The following is a 22,711-nucleotide window of genomic DNA, read 5'->3' as shown; positions in this document are numbered from 1 at the left end:
ACATCATCACAGAGTGGTATTGTGAATACGAGAAATAGGTACATATATGCCACGCCCCAGTATATTTGAATTTGGAAGAGGAATTTGGATGATGGACTTTATAGGCACAACACTAACTACGTAGTTTAAAAAGTATATACATTTATTATTTACAAAAACATTGACTATTCAATATTAATAGTCAATATTGATATTAAAATCTTTGACTATTCACAATGTTGCCTTGAAACATATAACATAGCACCTATAGATCAAAGGTAATAGACTAATAAGTAATGAAAAACCAAGACGCAATCTCTATGAATTACTATAGTGTCATGGAATATGAAAGGCGGTGTGTCGTGATTCAGCTCAGCTATACATGTTACACGTACTCAAGACTCAGGAGCTTCGATCATAGTATTACTATAATCAAGAAACAAAGTAGGGACAGTGTCCACGGCACAGCCAGAGATACAGGGATATCTCATCAACAAAATTCCAAGCTAATCTGTGAGGTAATGACTTGTGGTAATTGAAGGTTAATCCCATAGCCAGCAAAGGGAAAAACTAGTAAGGGTATTTTAAAGTTGTATAGTGATTCTGGAATTGCAAAGGATCCCCCACTTATCATATATTTCCTTTAATCATCAATTTTTTGTTTCCACGCAGACACCATCAGGGTAATCCTCCCCTGCAGAGCTCTGCTGTACGTAACCCACCCAGCGTGGTAAATGGTGGTTGATTGGGTTAGAGTTCTGTATTAAATATGAAATATGCAATTTTTATTGACAAGTACTGACAATTAAATTGAGCATTTTTTTTCGGTATGTAATTCTAGCATATCCATTCTTAAAAATATTTAGGAACTATTTTCATTTTATAAGAACATTAGTCACAATTAATTAAAACTGATGAGCAGTAAATGTCCTAAGAGGCTTAATTTAGCCTATCCACTTAGTGCTGTCTGTACATTGAATAGTATATGGTTTATAGAAGACAACGATGTGCCGGCTATGCAGGACTATTCTTAATGCCCAGATAGAAATACATTCCAAAAGGGCAAATGCACAGCATGCATGAAGATCTGTTTATCTAGGATTGAAAATATCATGAGCAGTCATGCTCATCGATGAAAACATCCCGTCTGCCGCCTATTGTTTGAAGACATTCAATTAGATCAAGGCTCCTGAGGCTTCTTTTCAGACTAAAAAGATCCTAATGTGTTTTTCGTCTTTTCTATAAAATGTACCAAACAGTATGGTTAAGTAAGGGGTTAATCAATCACAACATGCATGAGTTGTTAAATAAAGTAAAGCAAAGACCATAGCTGAAATTACAAACTACAGTAACTTTAAGAAACCAATCCGATTTCAGTTCACCGAAGTCATACCACTGAAAATGCTGTATTTACTGCACTTTATTCACTTAAGCTGGCCATAAAAATCTAATTTTCACTTTCATGAAAATTTGATGACTTGATGAATTGCCTTTCAAAAGTATTCCAGAAGTTTTCTTTTAACATAAAATTTTGGAACGAAGGTACTTTCCCTATTGAAAACCACATTCGCTGTTAGTTTGTTTGTTTTCTTCCAGACACATTCAAATTTTGTCTGCACCAGTTGAAGTCAAACGTCAACTTTGACTCTACTAATGATTATAAAATTGATAAAACATTCCTAAAATGCATAAATTCAACCTGAATTCTACTAGTGTATGACCAATTTAATCCTGCTTATATAATAGGCTGAACATTCAGATTTTCTTGACATAAACAGTAACTGGTTTTCTTTTTAACCACTTCAGCCACGGAAGGATTTGCCCTCTTCCTGACCTGGCCATTTTTTGTGATACGGCACTGCTTTGCTTTAACTGACAATTGCACGGTCGTGTAACATTGTACCCAAACAAAATTGATTTCCTTTCTTCATAAATAGAGATTTCTTTTGGTGGTATTTAATCACCTCTGCGGTTTTTATTTTTTGCGTTATAAACAAAAAAAGAACAACAATTTTCAAAAAAAAACAATATTTTGTAATTTTTGCTATAATAAACATCACCAAAAAAAGTTTTTAAAAAACAAATGTCTCCATCAGTTTAGGCCGATATATATTCTTCTACATATTTTTGGTTAAAAAAAAAAAATCACAATAAGTGTATATTGGTTTGCGCAAAAGTTATTGCATCTCCAAAATAGACACACCAATGCTGTATCTTTGTCTGGCCTGGGGCGGCTTGAAAAGAGTGCCTGCCGGCTTGCACCACTCTTTCAGTGTAGTGACAGTCTTATGGTGCCAACTAGGCCTGTAGGCAAATTGATCTGGCACCCCCATAAAGTGGCCACACTGCCGTTGGTATGTGGGCAGCAAGCATTCTGTAACTGTGGGGAGGCCCACAGTTACAGTGATGTCCTATCATCACAGCAGACCTCTCACCTGAGTTCCCAGCTACAGAGAAACAGGGGTACAGGCAGGCATAGCTGTGCAAATTGGTTGTGCCACATCCTATAACGATTGCAGGAAGAAGGAATTCCCTATGGGTGGACTTTGAAGGCACATACCACTTATACAGTGAAGTATAAAACTATGTTTTTATTAATACAAAATTTAAATATACAAAATTACAAAAGAAGAAACACAATGTAATACAAAATTGTTAAAAATAATATAACGATGTTGATATTGCAGAGTTGGGCAACTGTACACGACAAGGTGCACCCCAGTATTTATTGCCCTACCCATTGTCCTCCAAAACACGTAGGGAAATAAATACCGGGGCGCACCTTGTCGTGTACAGTTACCCAACTCTGCAATATCAACATCGTTATCTTATTTTTAACCATTTTGTATTACATTGTGTTTCTTATTTTGGAATTTTGTATATTTAAATTTTGTATTAATAAAAACATAGTTTTATACTTCACTGTATAAGTGGTACGTGCCTTCAAAGTCCACCCATAGGGAATTCCTTCTTCCTGCTCTCAGCTACAGAGAGACACATATCATGTCAGGAGGCTGAAACTGTCTGGAGGAGTAAGGCCGGGGTTCACATATATGAGAATTGGATGCTGTTTTCCCCACATCCAATTTGCATTGCAGGAGAGTGTGTCATACTCTCCTCTCAATGGAGCCTGTTCACACAGCTCTGGGGCAGCCGTGGAGTGATTGGGGAAGAGCTCTCCACTGTGTGAAGAGACCCCATGTTGGGAGAGGTGCAGTGGAGACATGTGAAGGGAGCCAGGTGAGCTGTAATTACCCAGGCTGAAAGGAAAACCACACCAGTTGAGTGAAAATTGCAGGACAACTACCTAGCTGCCATGGGGCTTCTAATCTGGGTAGTAGGGATGGTGCAGATGCAAGGGAGACACTTAGGAGGTAGGTAGTAAGACTTGCCTGTAAACCTTTTGGTGATCACAATCTAATATATACTGTATAATGTATATACTAGAAACCCCTGATATTTCTCTGTGTGAAAATCATTGGTTGGACTGAAACAGGTGAGCACTGAGATCCTTGCTTTGCTGGGCAATAAAAATAACATTGTCTCCTTTGGATACAGTCTTTTGGAAGTGACTTGATTAGTTTTCCCTTCCCTAATAATTTTCAGTGCCACACACCTTTATGCTACTTTGGCTGTGAAATATTTAATTGAGTTGTATATTATCAGATGAGATGCTTGATGACATACTCACTTGTGTGTATAGGTTTCAGCTTGAACTATTGATCTCTGTAAACAAGGGGCTTTTGGAACACATGGTAAGGAGACAGAGGGAATTGTTCCATCTGTTGGATAAAGACTACACAATATGTTTATCAGACTAGAAAAGATTTTTAATTTTGTTATTGTTCCGACCATTCCATCCCCATCATCCCTGCTACCATGACTGTATTACAATCTTTGGAACACTTCTAACCTTGGAACATTACGTTTCTGTGGCTTCATGCCTGAAAACATAAAATAATTACACATTTGGTCTGAAAGTTGCACAAGGAACAAGAGAAATACATTAAAAATTACAAATATAGTTTTCATTCATGCCTCTGATAGTTTGTTTCCTTATTGTAATTTTAGTAATAAGTTTCTAATATGGTAAAAAAAATGAAAATCTTGAATCTGAACTATTAGTACATTTCTGTGTCAAAATAATTAAGGAAGCTAAAATTACAGAAAGATTTTAATAGGCCCATGAAAGTTCCTCAATTCATAAGTCCTCTTTGTCCTTTTGATAACAATGTCTAACATTCACATTACAGCTAACCATTAAAGATATTACAATTAGTTATGCTTGCTATATTATTATTATTGAATGTTATGTTATTTATATTGCATTTGCAATGAACCTTATGTGCCAAACACAATCTTGTGCAAGCTCCAAAAACCCCTACTGTTCTAATTAAAACCTCACAAGACAGCTGAGGATGTAGAATAACCTTATTTGCCTCTGTGTACCTGTTCTTAGCAAGACACCATCACCTTGCCCATGGGTAAGGCGGCAGTGTTTCCTTAAGTTCTGAAGGCAATTTACTACAATTAACACAACCGCATGATTATATTTTTGCAGTACATTAACTTTGAATTAAACATATTTAGTATAACTTTTTTTATTTATATAGTTCAAACAAAACTAGCAAAATTATTTCAATTGGTAAATATTAACATTTTTGTAGATGGCTGTGTCAGAGCCCCCAAGGACGTTGCGCAGTCTGTCTTTTCATGGTGTTCTGATGTATATTTAATTCACATAGTGTGTGTTTGTTTTCTTAGTGCTAAGCAAACTCTGAGTCAAATGAGCTGATCCCTGATGTTTGCAGTAGTTTAGACTGATAAGGTAAAGTCAAATGTATGGGTTAGAGGAGCATTTATAGTAGAGTAAGCTGATATTAGCAGAAACACATTTTAAACAAATTTATTTTAGACACATGAACAGATTCAGATGAGTGTCCATTTTCATGTGTGCGTCCTAAATACTAATAAAGGAAACCTATAATGAGAGACATTAAAAGCTATCATTGCTTTCCTTGCCTTCTAAAAAACAGAAAATGTATTATCAAAGGCTTACCTTAATTTTCCTTTCCTGATGGACTCCATGGCACTCTACATGTGAGTTAACCTCGCCTCCTCTCCAATGCTATAGGATTCCATTCCCATAAGTTTGAGCTCACCGCTAGGGACTGTGTTCCGTAACTAGCCAACTCTTGACCTATGGGTGGAAACTCTGACTGCCATGGAGTCCATCAGGAAAGGAAAATGATGGTAAGTATTTGATAATACATTTTCTGTTTTCCTGACAGACTCCATGACAGTCTCCGTGTGGGAAATAACTAGCCAGACCACACTGGTGGGTATGCTGACAAAAGAAAATTTTAATTTGGCCCGTCAACCAACAGGATTTTTAAACAAAAGTTCACAGAAGATAGTGAAGTGGCTCTATGCAGTAAGGCGACATACAGGTATTGATGGAGGCCACTTTGCAGATGATGTCTGGAGCCACATACTGGGCTGCTGCCACAAAGCCGCCACCCCCCTGGTGGAATGAGCTGTCACCACCTGTGGAGAAGCCAAGCCCTTAGCCCTATAAGCTTGCTAGATAGCCTGGACTATTCAGGTCGCAATTGTTCTGATCGAAGCTCGCTTCCCTCTGTTGCTACCAGAGTGCAGGATAAACAGGTAGTCAGAGCATCTAAAAGAGGAAGTAACTTGCAGGTATTTCTTCAGTATTTTGCCTACAACCAGAGGATGAGTTTCGGAGTACCCCAGTGTCCTGAATGTAGGTAGGACGATTTCTTGGTTCTCATGGAACACTGAAGTGACTTTCGGGTTTGAGCTGAGCATAGGGATGAGGACCACCCTGTCTGGGAAAAAATCATGACCTAGGGACCCAATTTCAGAAACCCTCTTCACTGAGGTGATGGCTACTAGGAAAGCGATTTTTGTAGAAAGATCTTTGATAGAAAGCGGGGAAGACCCCGTGGTACTGAGTCGAGAACAGGGGGAACATCCCATTTGGGGAATCTTGGCCTTCTTTGGGGCCATGGAGAAGAAGAAACAGCAGACCTTGCCAGCCGTAATGACTGCTGGGAATGGAGCCCTATTGGAAGTTCAGCTTCCTCCTTCTGCCTCCACCAATTAGAAAGCACAGCGCGCTTCGCTCATGCGCAGTAGAGAACCGGCTGTAAAGCCAAAAGTCTTCACTGCCAGGTTCCCTTAACAGGAATGGCGGCGGCTGCACCCAACAGCCAATCCACCCGAAGATTGGCTGGGGTGCCGACATTGCAGGCACCCTGGACAGGTAAGTGTCCATATATTAAAAGTCAGCAGCTGCAGTAGTTGTAGCTGCTGACTTTGACTTTTTCGTGGGGAGGCTGGACCTCCTCTTTACCGACACTAGCAGGTGCAGGCACTGCCGAATCCTTAAAGTGTTATTAAAGTCTATTTAAAATAAAATAACAAACTGGTTATACTTACCTGCTCTGTGCCGTGGTTTTGCACAGAGGAGCCCAGATCCTCCTCTTTTCCAGTCCCTCTTCAGCTCATGGCCTCTCCCTCCTGTTGAGCGCCCCCACAGCAAGCAACTTGCTATGGGGGCTCCCTTTGTCCATTCAGACATAAAACCACAGCTTGGCCCACCCCCTCTCTTTCCTCATTTTCTCACTGAATATGATTGACAGAAGTGGGAGAGTCCTAGACAATGAGGAGGAAGAGGCCCGGATAGCTGAGTCTCTCATGCATTATTGCTGGATCAAGATGGGCTCAGAGGGCTGCTGCACACAGAAGGTTTTTCAAATGAAGGCATAGAATGCATTAAGATAAAAAACCTTCTGCCTTTACAACCAATTTAACAACCAGTGACATTACCAGCCCTATTCACTTACATGGCCTGTAATCCCAGGCTATGCACACTACAAATCCCCTAGTCCATAGCCCAAGATCTCCAGTCCATCCCATCAGTGAGTAAAAGATGGTAGCTATGTTCCTAGATACATCGGGGCCATGGAGAATGAACTTAAATAGAATGTTTAAACAAGAATGAAGTAATTGGTACAATAAATATTATTGTACCTATGTATTAACTTTTTATTTTTTTTTGTCTGACTGAGGGTAGACCGCACCTCATCCCAAAAATGTAATAATTAAAAAAAAGGGGAAGAGAAAAAGGGACTATAGCGGTGCTTAATAAAGTGGTAACAATGTAACAATGGAAGGCTCAAACACAGTAAATAATTAATTAAATATTTATGTTTATATAGTTGTTTTCCTTGGTCTTGGTTGATGCAGACATCCTCTGATGAAGCCTGGTAGGCGTAACATGTTGGGATAATGTATGACACTCAAACTACAGTGACTCTTCTATGTAAACCGCCACCTATTTTCCAGAATTATCTTGAACGTTTGATCACTCTTTTTAAACTTCTATCAATTTTTGTAGAATAATAAATAAATATATTGTAAAAAAAATTTTTTATTTACTGTGTTTGAGTCTTCCATTGTTATGATACCACTTTATTAAGCACCGCTATAGTCCCTTTTTCTCTTCCCCCTTTTTTGAATTATGTATTAACTTCTCTATTCCCCTAGTTAGCTAGTCTATTAAAACGCTGACCACATGTTACTATTGATATCACAATAATACAAGGTCAGCTATGAAACCAAGCACATGGCTTAATAACAAAGTCTTATTTATTTCCCAAGAGGATAGGAATATGCTAACACAAAATACTAAATATATATATTACAATATTACAAATCATATAACCAGAACATATAATACAAGAACATCAAAGATACTTATCGCATGGACTCCTCGGCTGGACTCAAAATGGTGGATAGAACCATGCTCAGAGACAGAGAGAGGGCTCTTGGACACGTTCAGTGCTTTTATACTTCAAACATACACCATCCAAACCCATTGCCATCCCATCTGGACTTTTGATGAATCGCAGTATTTATGGGGCAGTCCTTCTCAACAGATTATATTACTGTCTGTCCTTCTGTACTTTGGCCTCTAGGGGCAGAATTGTCAATCTTTAGGTGCCTGTTGATCCTTTGATCTTTGCCACCCAACGTTGTCAATCATCCTGTCAGCCATGGTCCCTTTCAAGTTTGCGTTATAGCAATAGACAGTCCGAAGCCAAGAGCTGAGAAACGACATCCCAGACAGCCCCCAGGAAAGCAAATGCTTGGTTGTATTAAAACCATGGAATTGCAAGGATCAGCCTGGGTGATCTTTGGGAATAGGAAAGAGATATGTAACGGATTCATGACACTCCAGAAATATGACATTAGACCAAGTTGCTATCCAACAAAGGGTTTAAAGTCACTTTAAGCAATGTGGAGCTCTGTGGGTAGCAGGAAAGATAAGTATTAAAAGCCTTCTTTTCAAGTTGATGATAGAGTCACTTTAAAGATTAATTGGCCATTTATAGCCTATAATCCATAGGCCATAGCCCAAAGTCCGTAGCTAATCTCAGCAGTAGGCATGAGCCAAACACTCCCCAGTTCGGTTCGCACCAGAACTTGCGAACAGACAAAAAATTTGTGTGAACACCGTTAAAATGTATGGGATACGAATGGGAAAAATCAAAAGTGCTAATTTTAAAGGCTTATATGCAAGGTATTGCCATAAAAAGAGTTTGGGGAACCTGGGTCCTGCCCAGGGGACATGTATCAATGCAAAAACAACTTTTTTAAAGTTTTTGCAGGAGCAGTGATTTTAAGAATGCTTAAAGTGAAACAATTAAAATGAAATATTCCTTTAAATATCATGCCTGGGGGTCCCCTTAGTCTGCCTGTAAAGTAACACATTTTTTCCCATGTTTAGAACAATACTGCAGCAAAATGACATTTCTAAAGGGAAAAATGTCATGTAAAATTGCTCACGACTGTAATGTATTGCCAGATCCCGGCAATATACATAAAAAATCATTGAAAAAAACAGCATGGGTTCCCCTCCCCCACTCAATACCAGGCCCTTCAGGTCTGGTATGAATATTAAGGGGAACTCCATGCCAAAATGTAAAAAAAATGGTGTATCACCCCCCCCCCCCCCAAAATCCATACCAGACCCAAAAGACACTGTATACACTGCAACTAACTAATATGCTTGCCTAATCTAGCTCAGTCTATCTCCATCCACAGTCGCACACTATACAGGGCTGCTACGTAAGCAGCCTTAAATAGTGTGGGCCGTGGACTTAGTCCCCCTGAGCCATGATTGGCCAATTATGGCTCTCTCTGCAGAGTGCGTGATTGGCCAAAGCATGCAGGTCAGGTGCATGCTTTGGCCAATCATCAGACACTAATGCACTGCAATCTCGATCTATGGGGCGTTCCGCAGCGATTGCATTTCCAGTGAAAGCCCCATATTGTTTGCTGTTCGGCAAATGGGCAAACACCCCATCTTCATGTCGAACGGGCTCAACCCTACTTAGCAATAAGAAAAATAGGATGGCTATGAGATCAATAGAAGGTAAATTTTGAGTTAAATTAAATAGAGAAGTTAACTTGAATAGAGAACCAGAGTCTAGTGTCACTTTAATTACTTGAGGAGATCTGTGGGCAGTAGGAAATGTAAGTATCAAATCGTATTTGCAGGGTGATGATAAAGTTACTTTAATGCCGCGTATACATGACCGGACTTTTTGACAGCAAAGATCCAACGGAACGAATCCGGCAGACAATTCCATCGTGTGTGGGCTCCATCGGACCTTTGCTGTCCAAAAATCTGACGGACTTTAGAAATAGAAAATGTTTCAAATTTTTTCGCCGGAACTGCGCCAGACCCAGTTCCTATTGAGAAATCCGCTCGTGTGTATGCTAGTCCCACAGACAAAAACTGATGCCAGGGCAGCTATTGGCTACTGGCTATGAACTAACTTATTCTAGTCCGGTCGTACGTCATCACGTTCAAATCCATCGGACTTTGGTGTGATTGTGTGTGGCCAAGTCCGTTCATTCGGAAAGTCCGTCGGAACTCTGCCGAAAGTCCGTTGGAAAGACCGTAGGACCTAGTCCGTCGAAAAGTCCGCTCGTGTGTACGTGGCATAAAGCCCATTCTTTGGCCATTTATAATGTTGTTGTTTTTTAGACAGTCTATATGGAATCAGTATGGAAATTGGCATTGAAATTTTAATGTTTTGAATATTAATGTCAGGACATTGTACTCAGTGCTTATATCACCCCCCTCATAATCTTGATGACCAGTTTACCACCTAAATTCTAATTGAAATGCTAATTCTCTTAGCCCTTGTACACACGGTCGGAGATTCCGACGGAATGTGTCCTATCGGACCGCTTTGTCGGATAATCCGACTGTGTGTGGTCTCCATCGGACTGTTTCCGTCGGAGTATTCGATGGACCAAGTTTTCCAACTCGTCCGTAAAATTTTCCTACAAAATGCTCCGATCGGACATACTCCGATCATGTGTAGCCTACTCCGACGGACAAAGTGCCACGCATGCTCAGATCAAATTCCTAGACCAAAGCTATTGGCTACTAGCCTGAACGTAGTCCCGTCGTAACGAAATAACGTCATCACGTTATGTACAATTGGATTTTCTGACAACTTTGTCCAACCGTGTGTATGCAACAGTTTTGGACAAAATCCATCGGACAAAATCCAACGGATTTGGTTGTCAGAATGTCCAACCATGTGTACAAGGGCTTACATATTTGAATGCCAGTTGTTGTTGAGGTGTATGGATAGATAAAGGCTATGGACAATCTGCAGTAAAGCTCTTCTCTTTTTAGCCCACCATTAGCAAAATCCCTGGAGACTTTTGGGTTTATTTGTCAGAAATCCAAGCTATTGTTTCAGACCGTCAAACATTTTCTACATCAAACTCACCCTCACCTTTACAGTAAAGTTACTAAGTATATCCTCAATGTGTCAGTTTTTTTTTTTTTATCTTTTCTATAGTTTGGTAGTACAGCACAGATCATACATACCAGTAGCATATCCTTTATTATTAGCAGCATGTTAAATAATAACCCAGTGAGGCACATCAGTCTTAACCAGGGTCAAAATGAAACACAGCTAAAAGCTCCTCGAGCAGATAAAACAGTACATGTTGTTTTTTTTTTCAGAATAATAAGCATTTTCACTTCGCTCTTTTTCTTTCTTACATCTTCACCTCTTGAACTCTATTTTTTTTTTCCATTCCAAACCAACCGGAAAGAAGAGAGAAAGGTCACTGCAACTGGGGATGGACGGCACTTACACAGTGTGCATACTTGTCAACATCTTATTAGTTCCAGGAAAAGTTTGCTGGGCAGAAGATTACTAAATAAAAATTCCATGTGTGTGCTATGTAGACTAATGGGCTTCTTCACCAAAGTAGAGCAAAGGGCAATGATGATGTGCAATATGCAGTAAATTACAGCAACCTATCAAACACAAGTTTAATGAAAAAAAGATCCGTAAAAGATAGATGCTGCTTGGTTACTATGGGCTCCTGAAAATTGACTCTTGCCTTGATGATTAAGCTTGAATATACTGTAGAAAGTCATGTCTAGGTACTCTATGACAGTCTGTGCCTGACTTTCATGACATAAAATTTTAGTCACATGCACAGAAGAGCTGGTGACCTTTAGTCATTTAATTGACTTCTGAATGGTTGCTAAGTGTTGTTGTACTTTGCATATCACCATTAATCCTACTAAACCATCATTAAAATACTACAGAGGCATAACCACTGCTGAAGTTTGTTCTATTGCATTTCAAGTGTTATTTTCCACGGTCATACATTGCACAATGTCAATATTTAAAGCTGTATTAACCTCCCTGGCAGTAATCTCGAGTCTGGCTCGGGCTGGAATTTCAGTACCACGAGCGGTAACCCCGAGCCAGACTCGGGATCGCATTGCTGGATACAGGGAGAGTTACTTACCTTGTCCCCTGGATCCAGCGATATCCTCCCCGCTGTGTGTGCGAGCCGTCCTCCGCTCGATTCACACAGTGCCCAAGTGCCGCTGAGCTCCGTTCCCTGCGATGTTACAACGCACGGGAGCGGAGATCGGTGCCAAATTCAAGAAAGTAAAAATACACATTACACATACAGTACTGTAATCTGTAAGATTACAATACTGTATAAAAAAAATACACATCTCCTTTGTCCCTAGTGGTCTGTCCAGTGCCCTGCATGCACTTTTATATTATAAATACTGTTTTTTTTCTGCCTGGAATTTGGAGATTGTCCATAGCAACCAAAAAGTGTCCCTTTATGTCAAAAGTGATTTTAGACCAGCTAGAAAACAGCGATAATAAATTAGAATCATTGCATTGTGAAGAGCTGTTGTTTCATATGTATGTATGTATATATATATATATATATATATGTATATATATGTATATATATACAGTATATAGATATATATATATATATATATATATATATATATATATAGGGTCTTTTGAAAGTTGGTGGGGTAATTTACCTATGTCTTAGCACATGCTCGTGCATCAAGGCTTCACTTATGCCTTAGGGCAATCCATGTATTTAAAGGGGCATGGCTGTGCATACTCACCCTGAAAAGTTTACAGTCTTTTAAAATGGAAGCGGATCACACATGCTGATGGCCATTTGTGGCTTGCAGTTCATGATTCTAAGGATGCTCATAGCTCTGCCTTCCTCATTATCCCTGGGCTGTATCTGTCCTTTACTATTGCATATTTCTTGTTACATTATGCTTGCCAAGCTCCAGTTGTTGCTTACAGAGCTCATGTCCTAGCAATATATTCTACCTGAATGTATTCTGTACCCTGTCCTGGATCCATTTGTTTGTGACCTTGTCTTCTCGACAGTGCTATAGTCCTTTATGGGTTTAATTGCCTTTGTGGATCTAATCATTAGTTAGTCCCTGTCATTATTGTAAACTGTTGTTTGATATAATTTATTATTTGTTAAAAAACATTTATTTTACAATTATAATACAAGGTCCATTGATGGCAGTTGAAGGCATAAGATAGCCCAAATGCAGTATTTCTGCATGCTATAACTAGCGTATAACTGACTTATCTAGAACTGGCTGATCTACTGAGGCTTTTTTCTTCACATCTCAGCTGTTTTTTTATTTTATTTTATACAATTTGATGTGTATAAAAAAGTGACTGGGAAAGCGCTCACTCTGTACATTTTATAGTCCGTTTTCCGTACTATATGGGTCAATTTCACAACACAGTTGTAGAATCAGCTGCAGAAAACCGCTTATTTTTTGTAAAAAAGTGACACCTGCTGATTTATAAAGAAAGATATTTAACATGCTTTAAAAGCATATTTTTTTATTATTGAACACAATAAATAATAAAAAAAAAAGATTAATTTATTTAAGGGGTTAAGCGAAAAAGTTATAACATGTGTTGTAGTCTGCCTGCAGTAAAGGGGATGTGATAAAAATGCAGGTACAAAGGAAAGGTTAACTGGCCATTTGTTTTGGAGAGAAGTTTTAGGTGTGCTCTTGACTGCCTTTCTTTATTGCATTGATTTTACTTAAACAGTGTTCTTCCTGGCTTCACATAGTTTGTTAACAACAAGACTGGATCATTAAGAACAAAACCACTGGAGAGCTGTATAATTTGTCAGCTGCACTGCTCCGATTTAAGCATGCTGCTTCGCATGAAGATTTTGTGACTTTTTTCAGTAGTTCTTATTTATTGTTTTATTAGTATATGTATTTGGAATGCCAGCCCTCTATTTGATCTAAAATGACCTTATCTTTCTGTTCCATAATCAATATCTCTTTTTTGGCTCTGTTATTAGAAAACACTTTTAGCCCCCTTTCACATTGATGCAGGTTAAATCACATGTCCAATCAAAGTCTGTTGCCAGCAATAGGAGCGTCCCAGTCAGGGCAACCCTGACTTTGCGGCACCGCACCAATTTCACTGATTTCCAAAGGTAGTTCCTGCACTACTTTTGGCGACTTTGGAGGCTATTTCAATAGACATCTGTGCATGAACCCACACAGATATCTTTAAAGTTGCCCCCAAAGTCGAAATTTCAAAGCCGTGTTCAGTGGGCTTAAGGGCTCAAGGGTTTTTCTGGAACAGAGCAACAACACTTTATAACAGGACGTAACTGAACAATAGCCCTAATGGGAGGATCACCAGTTATTATATCACCCTCAAATGTCCCAGGTTCTGTGGGACTGTCCCAGATTTTGATATAAATCTTAGAGGTCTGTGGACCCAAGCATTATCCTGCAAAACCCCACTGCCTGGTGTCACTATTATGTATAACCTTATCCACTTCACACTAAATTTTTATTAAAAGCAACAGCGTTCCTCAGCCCTCACTTTACCTATGTGTACACACATAGCAGGAGATGCATTGTACTCTCACTCTGGATCTGTGTGTGCACATGTGGCAAAATTGTTTTCATTGGTTCTTTAGGTTTATGTAAGTAAGAGTCTCACTAGCGTGTGTAAAGACTACAAACCATGTGCACTGTGTACCATATGTAGGCTTAGACTCTTAACCGTGTTCCTTTAAGCCATAATCATTTTCAGTATGGCTGGGAGATATGGTATTATTTTATTCAGAACTGCATAGTCAAAATATTGTATATTACTTTTGAAATGAAGCTAACGTGTTAAAACGTATATTATAGTACAGGGGTCTCAAACTGGCGGCCCTCCAGCTGTTGCGAAACTACAAGTCCCATCATGCCTTGGCCTGTGGGAGTCATGCTTGTAACTGTCAGCCTTGCAATGCCTCATGGGACTTGTAGTTTTGCAACAGCTGGAGGGCCACCAGTTTGAGACCCCTGTTTCAGTAGTTGGATTTCATAAGCCTTCAGCCCCATACACACTATCAGTTTTTCTGCTGAGTTTTTCCTTCAGGTTCACCAAAATCATGTAGTGCAAGGGCCTGCCTGATTGCATACAAATTGAAACTCCTAAGGTTTGACCTCATATTATATGGTTTTGGTAAATCTGAAGGAAAAACTCAGCAGAAAAACTGATAGTGTGTATGGGGCTTAAGGCTTATGAAATCCAACTACTAAAACAGGGGTCTCAATCTGGTGGCCCTCCAGCTGTTGCAAAACTACAAGTCCCATGAGGCATTGCAAGGCTAATGCCCCGTACACACGAGCGGACTTTTCGACATCCAAACTCCGACGGACTGAGTCCGGCGGACTATCCGATCGTGTGTGGGCTGCAACGGACTTTAGCGAAGCTAAAGTCTGACGGACTTTAGAAATGAAGCATGCTTTAAATTTTCCCGACGGAACTCCGCCGGACCCGGTCCCCTTTGAAAAATCCGCTCGTGTGTGTGCTACTCCGACGGACTAAAACCGACGCTAGGGCAGCTATTGGCTACTGTCTAGGAACTTCCTACGTCGAATCCAGTCGTACGTCATCACGTTCGACTCCGTCGGAGTTTGGTGTGATGGTGTGTGGTCAAGTCCGTTCGGTCGAAAAGTCCGCCAGAACTCCGTCGGAACTCCGGCAGAACTCCTTTGGAGGTCTGTCAGACTTAATCCCTCTCGTGTGTACGGGGCATAACAGTTACAAGCATGACTCCCACAGGCCAAGGCATGATGGGACTTGTAGTTTCGCAACTACATTTAAATTGCTTACAGCTGTCCTTTATTTGGTGGGCCTGTCCTTCTTTTGGAATCTTTTTCTCCTTAGTTGCCCTTTCTTTTGGTCTGTTGTATACATCTCTAAATAAAAAGTAAACCAAAAGCATGACCATTGTATAACAGATGTTCCATCCTTCACCATAACTGCCCAACCAACCCCATATTCCATCCACCCGTACCATCAAATCCCATTAATTCAGACCACACCATAGTTGGCGTAAAATTGGCCATAGCAGCCTTCATTCACCTGCAAAGACCAATACCCGCCAACTGCCATGACATCTTGAAGACCCATCCGTTCTGTGGGAATTTTTTTTTTTTAAAGAAAACAAAAAGCAGGGTGGGTGGGAAGTTTGTTCCCTGCACACTCTCTCCACTGGACGCTGGAGAAGGACCATCTCCTTTTAACTGCCTGTGTCCCCTCCTCTCCCCCAGGATGTCAGATGAGCCCTCTCATTTTTGCCCTGTCCACTGTTTCCCCTGTCATGCCAGCCCTTCGCTTTTTTTGCTCCGGGCTTCACTTGACCATTGTGTAAGGATGTGTTCTATCCCTCACCATAACTGCCCGACCAACCCCATACTCCATCCACCCGTACCATTAAATCCGATTAATGGAGACCACACCATAGTGGAGAGATTTATCATACTGCTCATGCTGAGTTGATCCCCAGCGTGAGCAGTATGAGAAATCTCTGAGTAAAGGGCAGATAATCAACAGAGAGGCTGTTTGCATGGGACCTGTTTGTCTGCATAGCTAACCTTAACATCAGCTGAGAATCCCCCTCCGCACCTCCTTGGTTGGCCTCTGGAGATGCTGGGAAGGGTACATGATGCACTGAGCTAAGAGGAAGAGGGTTGAATGATGCTGAGCAAGACTGAGGACTTCTTGTGGCTGTGGTGGACAACTCTATGTTAAAGTGACTTTGGAAAAGGGATGGATATATAACCGATGGGATATATTCGATGGCTTGGCATTAAAGTTGAGAGCTAACGATAAGAGCGGTTATCCATTGATAAGAGAAGTGCTTTTGAACCAGGTGTTTCTGGTAAGTGCAAAATCCATAAGGAATTGCACAGGAGGTGTGGTGGTGGACTGCTGTTATTTGGAGTGACCTGCTATCAACACTTGCTACATTTCTCTTCTACTACCTTTCTTTTGGCAATGAACTATTATTGAAACAGTGACGAACTTTGTTGTTCTTTACATTTTTACATTGTTTCTTCACTTTAACCAAATGCACTAAATATATAAATAGACAAATGCTGAATGGATTAATTGTTTATAAGGAGTATCGAGGAATGAGATCATTTCTAAATATCATACAGTATTAATTTTCTGCCAAATGAAATTAATTATAATTGAATTTATACTATAAGGTTTCTTATCCTGCGAAAGTTTATATTTATATACACCCAGTGAGGTGATTTTATATTTTATTTTATTTTATATTTTTGTTATATTTTTTTATTTTTTTTCAGTTTATGTAAATTTATTTTTTTTAAAGCGCTGCTAGTGCCTCAGTAATTTTTACCATCAGTGATTTTCTTTGGCACCAGATTAAGAATGTAAATAAAATATACTTACATTATTATTGTGTGTAATAAACTGCAATTTGCATATACAATGCAGCGCATTACAGCGTATTACTTTGCAAATTCACTAAAAGAGTGTTTGCGTTGATTCTTATTTTTATGTTCATTACAGGTTCGACTAGAATGGCCTACTGATCTAGCAGTCAATCCTATGGATAATTCATTATATGTTTTGGACAATAATATCGTACTCCAGATTTCGGATAATAATCAAGTAAGAATTATTGCTGGCAGGCCAATACACTGTCAGGTTCCTGGTATAGATTATTTCCTGGTTAGCAAAGTAGCAATTCACTCCACCTTGGAATCTGCACGAGCTATTGCTGTGTCACACAGTGGAACCTTGTACATCGCTGAAACAGATGAGAGGAAGATTAACAGAATTCAGCAAGTCACTACAAATGGAGAAATGTCTACACTGGTCGGAGCCCCAACAGACTGTGACTGTAAGATTGATCCAAACTGTGACTGCTTTTCAGGTGTGTACCTCTTTTATACATCCTACTACTGTATATCCTCATAGACTATTTTTTTTGCAGGTTATACAAATTTAATGCTGGGAAATGATAAATGACATAAAAGCCAACTGAAATTACATGTTTAATGGCTACCTTTATTTCTATTGTGGCTTAATTTTCAGTTACAGCTTTAAAAAAAAAAAAAAAAATCAGTTATGTGTTCATTAAAAAGCCCAATGTATGTTACATAGAACTAACATAGGTAACTGATTATTTTTTGTATTAGCATTGTATAATGCTCTGTGAAGAAGTATGCACTCTGGGAGGGAAAATGGCAACACTTTCACTTAAAGTGGTTGTAAACGCTCAGAAAAAAAACAATCTGCAAGACGATATAATGAGCTAGTATGCATCGCATACTAGCTCATTATGAAATACTTGCCTTAGAACGAAGCTGTTGCATGTCTACCGGAGTTATTTCCGGGTTCACGGCTCTGGCTATGTGATTGGCCAGAGCTGCAATGACGTCACACTGCCGATCACGGCACAGCTACCGAGGAAATGGCACGAGCGAGCCGTTTCTTCAGTGCACATGTGCTGATGACGTTGGTACATGCAAGTACAGTGAATATCAGTGGAAGTTTAGAAGATATGCACAGTACCTACAGGCCTTATTATAGGTTTACCTGTAGGTAAAAGTGGTACAGGGTTTACAACCACTTTAATCAAGGATCTGTTGCTTTCCACTATGCTATCTGTGAGCATGATTATTGGAGGGATAATGCACAGTGATGACCTCACAGTGTGCTGCTGTCTCTTCATGGTTCATTCATGGGCCTGAATTTGCTGCTTAACTGCAGTGTACACTTCAGAAAAATCCAAGGCGTGGCTGTGCTGTCTGGCAGAATTACCTGGATCACAAAATTGGCTGGTGAAGATTTATTTAATACTTTTTGTATTTTCATGGACATGCTACTATTGCAGCTAACAACAGAATGCTGTTATCTATCAACTGGTCACTGGAACACATAATATTGTGGGATGTGTAGTCCATAGAGTTTGACCTTTACAGATCCTAAGTCTATCAGGGTGCAGAAAAGACACGTTTAGATTAGTAACAGTGGTCTGGAGCTTCTTATGTGCTAACAGCACATAAAGTATGTAAATTATGCTGCCATGTGTTCCCACTTGCTATGGAGGCACTCGAGCAAGCTCGCTTCTAAGCTGGACTATGTGCATCCATTGACACATAAAGTGCGACTTGGCCCCACCCCTGCTCCCTACTCACAAGAGCCGCTGGAGCCACAGGAGCTGCTGCTGTCTCTGAGCATGTGAGGTTAGAGAGTAGTGCTGCTGTTATGAACAAGCACGAGTTAACCATGTGAAATCGGTCTACCAATGTTCCTGTAATGTCCTGTTTACGTCCTTTGGCACTTTGACAATAAAGCAACTATTCTATAGAAGTTCTTCCTTCCATGGTGTGCAACCAATTTTCCTTTTTCTTCAATTACATATTAACTTTCCTGTTAAAGTTAGTCTCTAAGGACTAATAGAAAGGTTTGGAAGATATATATAAAATGGGCCCAATTTCTTAAAGTTTGTATATAATTTAGATGAATCTATGCATTGATTTCACTTTTTTTTCAATGAAAATAATCTCTGAATATGATTCATCATATGCTCAGTTTGCAGGTTTGCAACAAGTTCATTTTAAGCTCTCAGACCTAAAGTGATTGTAATGTGTATTTTCATTCAAATAGTTTTGCACGGAGCGGCCCCAAACCTCTGCTTCTGGGATTCCCCCGCTGATGCTCTCGGCTCCTCCTCCAGTACAAATGCCCCCATAGCCATCCACTTGCTACGTGGGCACTCGTGCAAGCTCGCTTCTAAGCTGGACTATATGTATCCATTGACACACAAAGTGCAGCTTGGCCCCACCCCTGCTCCCTCCTCGCAGGATTTGATTGACAGCAACAGAAGCCACTTCTGTCTGTGAGCATGTGAGGAGACAGAGCAGTGTCAGGCACAGCACTGGACCAAGGTCAGGATCAGGTAAGTATTTACTTGGAGCTGGGTGAAGCTGAACATGAAAGGTGTTTTACCCTAATGCAGAAAATGCAAACCTTCTGCCTTTACCACCACTTTAAAATACAAAGAGTTCATACAAAGACAAATACTGTTTCTTTAGAAAATATATATATATATATATACATATATATATATATATATAATGTTTGAGATATCATTCTATTTCTTGCTTTCGTGAAGCAAGAAGAGGATATATATGTATATATATATATATATATATATATAATTATTATTATTATTATTAACAATTTATATAGTGCCAACAGTTTACGCAGCGCTTTACAATGTATAGGGGGGACAACACAATTACAGTACAGTACAAAAGGTACAGGAGGGCCCTGCTCATAGAGCTTACATTCTAAAGGGAGGGGGTGGTGGTACAAAAGGTAATAGCACATATCTATCTATCTATCTATCTATATATATATATATATATATATATATATATATATATTATATAACAATAATAATATAATAATAATAATAATAAAATAATTATATATATATATATATATATATATATATATATATATATATGTATATATATATATCTATATATATATATATATATATATATATATATATATATATATATATATATCTATATATATATATATATATATATAAAACAATAATAATATAATAATAATAATAATAAAATAATAATAATATATATATATATATATATATATATAAATAATATAAAATATATATAAAATAATATAATAATAATAAAAATTATATATATATATATATATATATATATATATATATATATATATATATGTATATATATATATATATATATATATATATGTATATATATATATATATATATATGTATAAATATAGCAGTATCTATGCTTTTCTTCATACTTCTAATATTTCCCTAGAGTAACATTTTAGCTCATTGTAGAAGGTGTTTTTACATCTCTTGCCATTGTTTTTCCTGAAAGGTGTTCCTTTCAAGAAAAACAATGGCAATAGATTCCATTAGGGTTATCTAATAAGACACCACAAAGGGTAATGATGTACAAATCAGAATCTCTATTATAAGCCAACACATTTGGATTCATGTTATCTTTTGCTTTTTAAAGCCCACGCAAGTCCTTTTGAACAAAAGACAATGTTGCTTATAACAGCCATTTAGGTATTTACTCTCATTGTTTAAAAATTCTATAAAATTATAGCTTGGAATCTAATTTGCTGTTTTTCATGAATCACTTTTCATATTACAAAAGCCAACACTTAGCAAACACCTTATGAACATTGTTATTCCCTATGTGTTTTCAATAAGTCAAAGTGCTCTTCTTTTTCTCCTTCCGTTTGTTCATGGCAGCTAACTTAGGTTTCTTTTTGTTAATTCAGTGTTCACATTTACTCTAGGTTGTAATCTTTCTGCATCTATTAACTACAATTTTGTCACTTAACAATGTACATACATCTCCGAGCACAAAGGCATGTTATACTATTGTGCCTTCCATACTATTGTGTGTGCAAGTCACGCTGCATTGTCAATTATTTCTCTATTTTCCTTTGAATGTAAGCCATTTTGAATTCTTTTCTTGGCACGGTAATGGATGCATGACTGACAACAGAGAAAGTAGTTCATCTGTTTTACCGATTTACTGTTCTATCTGCATGCGTGTGTTTCTCTTTTTCTCTCTCTCTCTGGGTATATAAAAGAAACAATGGCAGGGGTTGCAGTACCTGAGGTGTAGTATATTTAGGTTTTCACCCTTAGTTTATGCTTAAACACCCTTTTCATGCTATGTAACAGACAGTCATGTCAGCCTTCATGATAGGAAAAGGGGATTTGATGTTTTTGTTTTTTTTTAAACTGTTGGCAGTAATTGATTCACCTGATTACCTTTAATAAACTATAAATTGTCTGTTAACAAGTTCAGGTGCTGCAACATCTGCTGTATTTTATATACTGAATTGTTGATGTGCACATACACTATTATGCTTGTGCTCCCGACAGCCATATTAATGTATAATATATCCTCTTCTTGCTTTACCAAAGCAAGAAATAACCAAGAAATAAAAATTATAAATCAGACATTCTGTCCAGCTTATTTCGGGTCTGACAGTGTAAAGCTTGGACTCAGTGATTGGAATAGAATAAATTAATAATTAATACTTTTCTGTTCAATTGTTTTTTCTAGTCTATTCTTTTCTATTCAAATCTTTTCTATTCTAATTCATTCTATAGGAAATTCGAATTTCGGAAGATGGTTATATATATATATATATATATATATATATATATATATATATATATATATATATATATATAAAACCATCTTCTGAAATTCAAATTTAGTATAAAAATTTGGATCGAATAGAAAATATTAGAATATAAAATAATAGAAAAGAATAGACTAAGAATAGACTATACCGTATTTATCAGCGTATAACACGCGCTGGCGTATAACACGCACCCCAAGTTTAGGAGGGAAATTTAAGGAAAAAAACTTTTAGGAGGGAAGTTTAAGGGGAAAAAAAGCCTTAAATTTATGTGCCCATCAGTGTCATCTGCAGCCTTGTCCACCATTGCAGCCTTGTCATGCAGCGTTATGCAGCCTTGTCCATCATTGCAGCCTTATGCAGTCTTGTCCACCATTGCAGCCTTGTCTTTTATTTGTCTTTTTTTATTTTTTAAAAAGGCCGGCGCCGAGATACAGAGCTGGATGTGTATCTCGGCGGCCCGCGGTAGTTCTCGGCAGCCTCAGGCCGCCTTCGACTCTTTACGGCAGCTTTTGGCCACCTTCGGCCGTTTTCAGCAGTTTTCGGCCGCCGCAAGCTGCCGAGAAGAGCTGAAGGCGGCCCAAAGCTGCCGAGAACGGCCGAAGGCGGCCGAAAGCTGCCGATAATGGCCGAAGGCGACCGAAAAGCCGCCATGAAGAGCCGAAGGCGGCTGAAAGCCACCCAGAGGCTCAGAACTGCAGGGGATCGGCGTATAACCCGCACTCACGATTTTCCCCTGCTTTTAAGGGGAAAAAAGTGC

General features: G+C 38.8%; 1 protein-coding gene across 5 annotated transcripts in view; it reads left to right on the top strand.

Annotated features, from left to right (window-relative positions):
- Positions 1-22,711, top strand: part of TENM1 (teneurin transmembrane protein 1) — a 912,904-nt gene that overhangs the window by 786,742 nt on the left and 103,451 nt on the right. For all 5 annotated transcript variants that reach the window (XM_077478732.1, XM_077478724.1, XM_077478714.1 and 2 more), the window contains one exon: positions 17,268-17,634. In XM_077478732.1, the coding sequence (XP_077334858.1) occupies positions 17,268-17,634 (367 nt within the window). The remainder of the gene's footprint in view (positions 1-17,267; positions 17,635-22,711) is intronic.

The sequence above is a fragment of the Lithobates pipiens genome, unplaced genomic scaffold, assembly GCF_037356315.1.
Source record: "Lithobates pipiens isolate NorthernLeopardFrog02 unplaced genomic scaffold, aLitPip1_a1.2 Scaffold_1, whole genome shotgun sequence".
Taxonomy (NCBI): domain Eukaryota; kingdom Metazoa; phylum Chordata; class Amphibia; order Anura; family Ranidae; genus Lithobates; species Lithobates pipiens.
The sequence above is the reverse complement of the archived record's forward strand: the minus strand, read 5'-3'. Positions and strand labels throughout refer to the sequence as shown.